Below are 9,876 nucleotides of genomic sequence, written 5' to 3' on the forward strand. Positions count from 1 at the left end.
GGTTCCGAGACGTTGTGGACATTCACGCTGATAAGGGAAAAATGAATTACACCGAATTGAAGTCAGAAAAAGTGAAATTACACAAGTGTTAACTTTGAAAGTACCTTTTCCTCCTGAGCACTTATCAGAGTCTGTACTTTTTACTCTTGATTTGATTTCCATAGCTCATCTGCTCCTCTTATCATTCTGCTTCAGGTACGAGAGGGTCACTGATGACAAGGACGATGGTGACCCGGTGGAGGAGAGGACGGACAATCCTTGTGTGGCCCAGTATCAGAGCACCACCCTGCGCGTCCTCACACACTTCGTGGCAGACGGCAGAGAAGTTAGTGGACCCACGGACGAGGACGGGCTGGGCCAGCAGAACTTCCTCCTGGGCACGGACTGGCAGGTGGAGGTGACCCAGCTGGTCATGGATTCACTGAGGGTGAAGGACCCGAAGGTCGCCCAGCTGCTGGACGGACAAGTGCTGATGGGACTGAGCCCGGGAACCACCAACCTACAGGTAGTTAGTGTGTGTGTAGGACACTTTGTCTGGTTCTTGCATCTTTAAAAGGGCTTTTAAAAAAGGTAACAGCTTGGGTTATCATCAGGTTTAGGGTTTGGTTAACCTCAATAAAAGTAATATTTATTAATTAGCTGAGCCTGTATGAGAAGGACAAGATTTCGGGGCCTTCTCGTTTGGGTTGACCAATCACGTTTGAGCAGACTTTGACGAACGCGAGAGGCGGAACACATTGACAATAATATTTCGGCTATTGACGTTTTAAATTAGCTGCATTCATATCTCAAACCCCCACGAAAAATAGTGGTTGTGGTTTGTGTTGAGTGACTCAACTAATGTGATAATAGAAACTAGCTGGACTATAAATTGCAAATACCAAACTGGGGTGCCGAGATAGGAGCCGGGTAATGGTAAGACACTTAGTTCTGATGGTGAAGGTAAGGGGAATGAGTGACCTGACAATTATGTAAAGTGTGTGTGTGTGTGTGTGTGTGTGTGTGTGTGTGTGTGTGTGTGTGTCACTGCTCCTCCATTTCATTTCACAAATCAGTAGAAGCTGACACATCCATCTCATCAGCATATTTGTCAGCCGCCACAGAAGCTGCAGTAGTTCATGTATGGAGCACGTAACTGAGCGTCATGTCAGTTTTATAAATCGTTACCTCTGTAAGTTGAGTTGACTTAGAGCTGCATCAGTTTCCATCACCAGCTTTTTTTGACACCTTCACTGAAACACATTCTAAATCCAGCCTGTAAAGTTCCAATCGGCTGTTTTCTGGCTTCTTTTAACTCCCGGTGTCGGTCGTAAATCTGTCAAAGTTCACTCTCATCTATCCCGTTTGCTAGAGCATCAAGCCCCTGTACACAGGGAGGATGCTCCTCTTATATCTGCGGCACTACACAGCCGTCAGACAATGATAACGACAATCTGGCGATTGCTGCAAACCCAAATATTTTCCTTGAGGATTGACTGAGACCGAGTGAATACTGGACCTGCATTCATCATGGTGCTCCGTTTCTGCTGGATGCAAACAACAGGCAATTCTATGCATAAGCAAAACAACCTTGTGCATCAATATTGTGTTGGAGGATGTGCTCTTTGTGTTGTCGTTGTGTTTGAGGTCGTATTTTCCCCACATGACCAGACAAAATACTGCAAACAGTTGGACTTCAAAAAGAACAAAGGACGAGGTTAGAGGGAAGCAACACGAAGGGAGAGTGCAGAGTTGGAAAGATCAACAACTGCATTGACTTGCAAAGCAACACAAACACTTAAGCTTATCACAAGTTGACAAAGAAACATGGCTTGATTGGCATGTCTTTTAAAAGCTCCAACACACACGCACACACACACGCACACACACACACACACACACACACACACACACACACAAATCTATTTATCTGCTACAACAACCAGCTCCTTGCTCAGGACAGCACGAGTACACAACCCCACTGTAAATAAATACCAGTCTGGCATTTACAAGATGGCCCGACACAGAACAACGCATTGTTGGATCAGTGGACTGTAATAATAATAATCTCCCTCTCTTCTATTTATCAATGGAGCCGTGTGCACTGCAGGACTGATTATGTGTTTAATACTGTGCCGGCTCAGCGACGGTCGGGACGTGATGTGATCAGAGGGAAAAGGTCAAAGAGATTTAAGATATCAGCGTGTGTTAAGTTTGATATCGATGAAATGGTGGACAGATAAAAAACAGGGAACGTGAAAATGTGTGCAGCCATTTGTGATTATTTTTCCTCCAGAGTCGTCATCTGGAAGATTTATATCTGAGGGATGAAAGCTCGATGGGACACGTTTCAAACTGCAGCTAAAAAAACAGGCTGACGCTGAAATCGAATCAACACTTGTTAAAAAAGATAAAATGCTAAGTTGACCTGCAGTGAAGCATCCAGGTCTGATTCAGAGTCAGCTCAGTCTAATTCACGGGGGTACTTATGTGTGCAAGTAATACTTCTACTGGGGCCGCGTCAAATTAAAGAACTTACCATGTAATGCAATGAAAGATAAAAGCAACGATATAAAAACTGGCTCCTTCTGATTGGCTGCGGAGAAAGTGTCATCCATTAGTGGTGCTGTTTGTTAGCATAGCCGCGGTAGCTGCTCGCATTAATCAAAGGAAATACTCTATGTCCTACTATTGTTTTGATTGAGGGACCAAAGTAACATATTCTGTTTCTAATGAATGGAATAAATTCATCAGGGGAAATAAGCAAAAACCTTTTCCGCCTTTACAACAAAGAGAATTTATTGACACTGAAATCTAAGTATATTCATCGCAGTTACTAACTGGAAATAAAAGGTTAATTTGCCTTGAATGGATCCTAAATGTTTCTATTATTTAATAAGCAATATCCAAATGCGAGTGTCAATCACGTGCTCAGTCTTTCTGCTCAGATACTCTGTGGAAATGTTAAGTCATTGTGAAGGAAAAGATACTTGTCATTTAACCCAGAGAAATAATGTTAACACTGAGAAATAGACAAGCCGCAGAGAATACATGTTCCAGTGGCTTTTCCTGATTTTACTAAAACAGCTCAATCCATTATAATATCACAGTTCCAGCTGACCTTTAATTATCCTGGAGAAGTGGGAAAGAAAATGAAAAAAAGTTACATTCTCCCCCTGATTGCCTCCTTCTAAGCATCGCCGCAGCCGCGCTATTAACCAAAAACATCCATGCAGCTACACATTTGCCTTCCAGCAACGTTCTGCATGTGCTGGGAACGTTCCAGCGCCTGACTCCGATAATCAGCAAAGCACAAGTGAAGTGTGAGAAGAACAAAGATTGGTTTTTCCTTCCCCAACATTTGGTTTGTAGAGGTTGTTTGCTCCTGTGCTGTTTTTCATATTCAAACATCACGTAGGAAGAAATACTGCATGGATGGAGAAAAACTACTTCTTACACAGTTAGAATTGGCTGTCAAATTTCTATTTGACAGCCAATTAGGGATAAATAACCAGTGTTTGTGGACCAAGCTGGTATTATGTTGAAACATATTCCCACTACAAATCGATATTAAACATTTTACAATTGAGTAGACTGCAATTAGTAGTCCCCATTTCTTTAGATCCATCCTGAATCCAACTAGAAAGGCACCGAGCTGACAGCATACATCCCCTTATGAAACAAAGAATCTAAGATCCCTGGTGATCTGTTTGGCAGTTTGTGCATGAACCTGCTATAAAAACGCGAGTGCTCATTCGCTGATTGAGAAGCTCCAAATCAAAGAATAATAGTAGGCTGCCAAAAAGTCAAACTAGATATATGGACACTGGGAAAAGGATTTTATTTATTTTATAGCCTACCTCTCTCCTCAGTCAATGTCACATATCCAGGAAACACAGATCTGATATATCTCTGTGTTGTAAGGCTTCAAACACTGGGATCAGAGTGTGATTAACTGAATGATTGCAATTAAAGACCCGGATTTGATGTATTGGAAGATTTCTCGGAGGCCATGGACTGGTTAATTTGATCATTAATACCCCGAGCTGCGAGGAATTACTTATTCACCCTGTTTGACATGTTATGGAAACACCACTTACATGCGAGACACATTCTTCGCTTAACCACTGCAGACGTGTCAGAATGATAGAACGAAGTCCAGTTCATGGGATGTTGTTGGTTGAACATGACCAGGTGCAAATGGGATTTCCGAAGCCTTCAGAGATTCAGACAGAAATCATACAGGACAGGACTCGGACGGCTTTGACTAGGGAAGGGAAAAGCCTGTAAGGGGGCTTTAAATTGATCTCTGGGGTGGAATGGGGCGTCTTGTAATCTCTGGGACTGGTGTGAGGAAGTGGCTTGACTGAAGTGTGGTGGTGGGGGGGAATCCCACCACTATGGATGTATAGGGCCAAAGGGCCTGTCTATTTCCAAAGATTCGGCGAAAGGAGTCGTGCCATTTTTCACATGAGAGCAGAATAAAGACTGAACATTGATTAGGATGTTGTCATTGTGACGGATGAAGGGACTTTTGATCCGTTTAACAAATGTTGAACAATGCTCCTGACATCTTGTGGAGAGTTCAGCAGTGGGTTTATAGATTCTGCATCCTGGTAACTTTAAAGGTGTGAGAGCGCAGGTTTTTATGGTGTTATGAGATTTGGCAGCTTCCTCTAAGCGCAGGTGATAACATGACTTATTTAACTTTAGACTCGGATGCCAATTTACTTGCTTATGTTTTGGTAGATTAAGTTCCAAATTGGCAAATCGTCATTTGGATTTTCCCGTCACAAAACTCACTGAGAATAATATGAACTGAAAAACCCAAAGCTGGAGAACAGAGATTATTACCGCCGCCAAGAAATGTGTGTTTGCACAAGTTCAGTTTGAAATCAAGATTACCTAAAAGCAACTGAACGGCTTTCCACGAAACTTGGCAGGATGCAGTACCAGTCAGGGAGGAAATACTGAAATCTTTAGTCTGGATCCAGATTCTTAACATTGTGAGATTGAGCATTTTGTCTTTGATTCGTTACAGAACAATTCATGGATATTGATTTAAAAGCACATTTAGGAAATCGATATGTGGAATTTGGTGCAGCTTGATTGAATTTGGAGGGGGGTGATGAGCCTTTGCACACTGCATGCCATCTTAGTTTTAATATTTTTGTTGAACTGAATCGGCCAATTTAACATGAATGAACTCTGCATAATTTGATTTCACTTGGCCAGTTTGTCTTTATTTCATTACAAGCCAGCAGCCCTCGGAACTCATCTCATTTTTTGAATGAACACTTGTGGTTTCTATTCATCCGTGTTCACAGTTAAACGTTTGAAACTCTCGGCCACCAATCAGGCCTTTTTAACCTTATAACCACATCTCAGAGATACAGGGTCACAGCATGTGCCCTGTTTCTCTGAGACCACACTGATTCCAGCAGCGTGTTATCATTCAAGGATATCAGCTTGACTGTGTGGGGGCCAAAAGGGAAAATGAAAAGAGCTGCGCCAAAGGGAGGAAAACAGGGGAAAGGGTCTGTGCAAATGAGGCAGTGATCCGTGCCGACAGTTCATTATGGCTGGTAAATGTGGCCGTGCGGGGGCGGCTGGAGGAGAGACTGGAGCCCTAATTGGAGCGGATGGGAGGGATCCTCGTCTCATAACAATATCACAACAATTTACATGCTTACACCTCCAGCAACTCAGGAAGGTGGAGAATGTCTCACAACGCTTGTTTATATAATCAGTTGTTTCTTTATCTCTGCAGTTCTTCGTATGTTGTCTCAACGACTGAATATCGGTAGAATGGAACTATGGGTTTAATCTTTCATTCTTTATTTGCATCCATTGATCTGAGTCCTGCAGCTGCGGCTGAATAACTGCAGGAACCTTTTCCAGTTTCAGAGAGAAAGCTGCAACCAGCGTCACCACAGGCCGAGCAAACAGCCCATTCCAGACAGGGAGGTTTAGAACGGACATTGCACTTGTTTCAACACTGACCACAATTGTTACCAAAGAATAGCAATGAGCTAATTATAGTAACCTCAGAAAAACACATCCGTAGCTGAACAAAGTTGTAATTTAGACCCAATCTAAACTAACAGAGTTTTCAAGTTTCCTACCGAAAGTCAGTGGTAGTTGATTGTTCCCTAATAATCATGTGGTTATTGTAGCGATGACGACTATAGTCCCATTTCAGCCAAGACAGTGATTGCATTCAAAACAGAGGACTTTGTCAAACCATATAAATCTACTGGAAACTCAACCGGGGTCCCTGTAAACCTCAATAAACCTCAGCATCGTCTCATATTACAAATTTGTGATTAGGATGAAATTTGGAAGACTGAGAGAAACAAAATATCCTTTTATTGATTTTTTTATTTGTGTAATCTGGGAGGGCGGTTACAAATGAAATTTCAGGAAGTAAAGATATTGTGGATATTTGAAAGGAGTGTACTTTGAGAATAACTTTGCTATTGTTGTCTTTAAGAACTAGTTTTTCTTATACTGAGCTATACTGCGACATTCCATTAAACTCTTCCGCCGTATGTGTTCAAGTTATTTTTGTCTTTGACCGTACGAGTGTGAGTAAAATTAAAAAGGAAGAACTCCAAAGACATTTCTTGACAAACTGAGAGTGCAGGCTTCAGCTGTGGGATTGAACATCTCATTATCTACACTGACACGACTGTCAACATCGATGGCCGCCAGCAAATCGTCCCCTTCCCCTTAATTATCATTAACAACGTCATCTTGGATCTCAATGGCCGGCGTTTGCATTCGTTGCAGGTGCTGTCCCCTCTGACCTCGGCTGTCTTGGCCGAGCGGAGCATCCGGGTGCTGGATGATAAAGTCACGGTGACGGAGCTCGGCGTGCAGCTGGTGTCGGGCCTCGCCCTCTCCCTGCAGCTCAGCCCAGGGAGCAACAGAGCCATCGTCGCCACCGCCACCACACAGGAAGTCAGCGAGTCACTCAAACAGGTACGAGTCCCGAGACACGGCTTGCATCACTTCACATCATTTCCCAACCGGTCATGAGGAGAGAGAGGGAGTCTAATCTAGTATTGTATTAACAATGCAGTGTGTTGGGACTAAAAGTTCAGGGTTGTATCTGGGTTATTATGGAGTCTGTTACTCATTATAGTTCTTCTTTTTTAATTAATTCTTGATATAGTGAAGCCATCTCCTGGATTTGCATATCCAGCCAGTGTATAGCTCGGTTGTTCCTGTAATTATAATTTCAAATGAAGGAAGGCTGCAGTCTCTTCCCTTAGAGAGAAAGGCAACGGGCTTTAAGGAGAGCAGTTTCAAATCCACTTGTTTCAGCGAGACTCCCCACTGTAATTAAGGCTCCCTTCTACATCCCCCATGCATCTCTGTTTCCAGTCACAATTATGCATTTATAGAAAATGTGCAGATTACTGTTATTTTCCGGGTTATTTGCACGCCGTGTCAATGTGCAAGTACAAATGCTGTTCGCCCCGTGTGCCTGTGCTTTAGGAGTCCCTCATCAGTGCTTGGCTGCAGTTCAGCGATGGATCCATGACTCCGCTAGACAACTACAATCCTGCCCATTTCACCCTGGCAGCCACCTCCCTGGATGAACGAGTGGTGGCGGTGCAGCGCAGTGCGACCTGGAAGTGGCCCGTCATTGTAGCGAAGGGCGAGGGTCAGGGTTTGCTTGTGCGCGTTGAAATGAGCCAGTCAGAAATGTGCCAGAGGGGCAAGCGGCGCACCAACTTAGCCACCGGAATGGCTAATGTACAGGTAAGGTTCGGTCAGTCAGAGGGTCAATACCGACAGCCGGGAGATCGGCGAACACGGCCTGATCCTCCTTATTACGGTGGATCTATCTCTGACATGGAAACCGGGTTAATCAACCGTGGAGCCACTACCATCAGGGGCCATGTTCCAGTGAGGCCTAATGGGGGCCGTCTAGCAGCCGACAGTGGAGCGAGAGTCCCCAGCGAATTCTCTGAATATCCAGATCAGGGCGAGCTGCCTCGGAGCCGCAGCACAGACGAGGACTTGTTGCCGTCTCGACGAGGCCTCACAGACCTGGAGATCGGCATGTACGCCCTGCTGGGAGTCTTCTGCCTCGCCATCCTCGTTTTTCTCATCAACTGCATCTCGTACGCATACAAATACCGGAGCAAACAGCTGTCCCTGGAGGGCCCGGAGACAATGCCCCACACCCACGACTGGGTTTGGCTGGGCCACGAGGAGGGGCTGTGTCTGCAGCAACAGCAGCAGGATGAGCTGGGCGGCACTCTGGAGGAAGGTAGTCAACTCTTAAACGGAGTCTGCCAGCGAGGGAACGCTGGCGTGGGAGGCTGCGGCTCGAGTAGGAACGAGTCTCTGAACTCACCCACGACCAAGAGGAAGAGGGTGAAGTTCACAACCTTTTCCAACGTCAAGGCCAGTAATGGATGTCCTGTGCTCAGCCCATTAGCGCTGGTGCAGACCAGCGAGATCAAATGGGTATGTCCAGACATTGAGCTCGGGGACTCAAAGGATCTTAGGAACTACATGGAGAAGCTGAACGAGAATGCGATTAAGAACATCGCATAGGGCGCTTTCAATGAACTAAAGAGAAACTCACCTGAATGCCTTCAGAGCACTGGGGGGGGGGGGTGAGGGCCGGAGGGAGGAAAGGAAAGACAAATTGGGGGGTCGAGCGGGCGGCCGTTTGACAGAACAGCAGGGTGGTGCGTTCAGCCTCTGCTGTTACCATGATGAGACGTGACTCACCGTGACACCACAGCAGAGTGATGAAGAGGGGGAAATGTGAACTTGATAGTTGTCGCTTAATGTTTGTTCTTTGTCTTTAATTGAGGTTCAGTTTCCGTTTCTATGCACCATTGTTTTACTTTTTTGAAATCATCATGTTTTAATGTTGTGTTTGTTGTATTTTTTGCGCTTCGTTGCTTTTCTTTTTTAAAGTTGCTGTATGCCCCGTACCACCTGTCGCCGATTATAGACCCGATAGGGGAGAAGAGTTAAAAAGCAATTTTGTATTGTATATAAAAAAGAGTTTGATTTGGAGGTAATATATGTACAGTAACTTTTTGTAAAAGTGCAGTTTGGTTTTTGTTTTTGTTTTGGGGTTTCGTTTTGTCTCCGGAAGGCAGATCCATGCATGATGTTATTAAAGATGAGGCATGTGTGTCTGATCTGGGACCTGAAATGAAAGTGTATAGATTAACCAATACCTCTGGAGACAGGTCAGTTCAGTATAAATGCATTCATTCATTGTGGACCTGAGTTTTTGGTTTTGTTTCAATATGATGATATTTGTTTTGAAGTTGTTTTTTATTTTGCCCCTGCATTTTCCCTTCTTAGCTTAAAGCCATTATTTATATGATCCCTTTTGATTCTGTTGTAGCCTTCAGTAAAAGTACACTTTTTACATTCAAATCCAAAAAAGTTACACTAAATATCTAAACACTGACCACCATTAAGAGCATCAATAGACAATCACACAAATATTATGACTCAATCCCTTCATTGATAATGTTCCATAAAAATATGTCCAGTTTACAGCTGACTGCGGCCAGAGTGAGGTAGAGATCAGTAAACACACATTACTTCTGTATATGACATTTTGGATCATTCTAGTCAGTGAATTAACACAGACGATGTGTAATGAGCCCAAATCCAACCTCTTCACTACTCTTGTCATATGTCAGTATTAGTCAAGCCCATTCTTTTCTATCTCTGTTTTGAAATTGGCTGCTGGACTAATTAAAACTGAAGGTGACTCTTCTCCATCACGCTGCCGTGTGATTCATTGATCCGTCTGATTTATTTTTCCCTTCATTCCGTCAAGTTCTGCTCATCTCCCCGGTTCTTGTGAGCTCACTGACAAGTGGCTTCATTAAATATCAAAATGAA

At 43.9% G+C, this 9,876-nt stretch overlaps 1 protein-coding gene across 1 annotated transcript in view; it reads left to right on the plus strand.

Annotated features, from left to right (window-relative positions):
- Nucleotides 1-8,592, plus strand: part of si:dkey-112m2.1 (transmembrane protein 132C) — an 86,429-nt gene extending 77,837 nt beyond the window's left edge. Inside the window, exons 7-9 of the mRNA XM_062413270.1 lie at nucleotides 196-505; nucleotides 6,772-6,963; nucleotides 7,483-8,592. Coding sequence (XP_062269254.1) covers nucleotides 196-505; nucleotides 6,772-6,963; nucleotides 7,483-8,553 — 1,573 coding nt within the window. The 3' untranslated portion in view covers nucleotides 8,554-8,592. The remainder of the gene's footprint in view (nucleotides 1-195; nucleotides 506-6,771; nucleotides 6,964-7,482) is intronic.
- The last annotated feature ends 1,284 nt before the right edge of the window (nucleotides 8,593-9,876 follow it).

The sequence above is a fragment of the Platichthys flesus genome, chromosome 19 (assembly GCF_949316205.1).
Source record: "Platichthys flesus chromosome 19, fPlaFle2.1, whole genome shotgun sequence".
NCBI lineage: Eukaryota > Metazoa > Chordata > Actinopteri > Pleuronectiformes > Pleuronectidae > Platichthys > Platichthys flesus.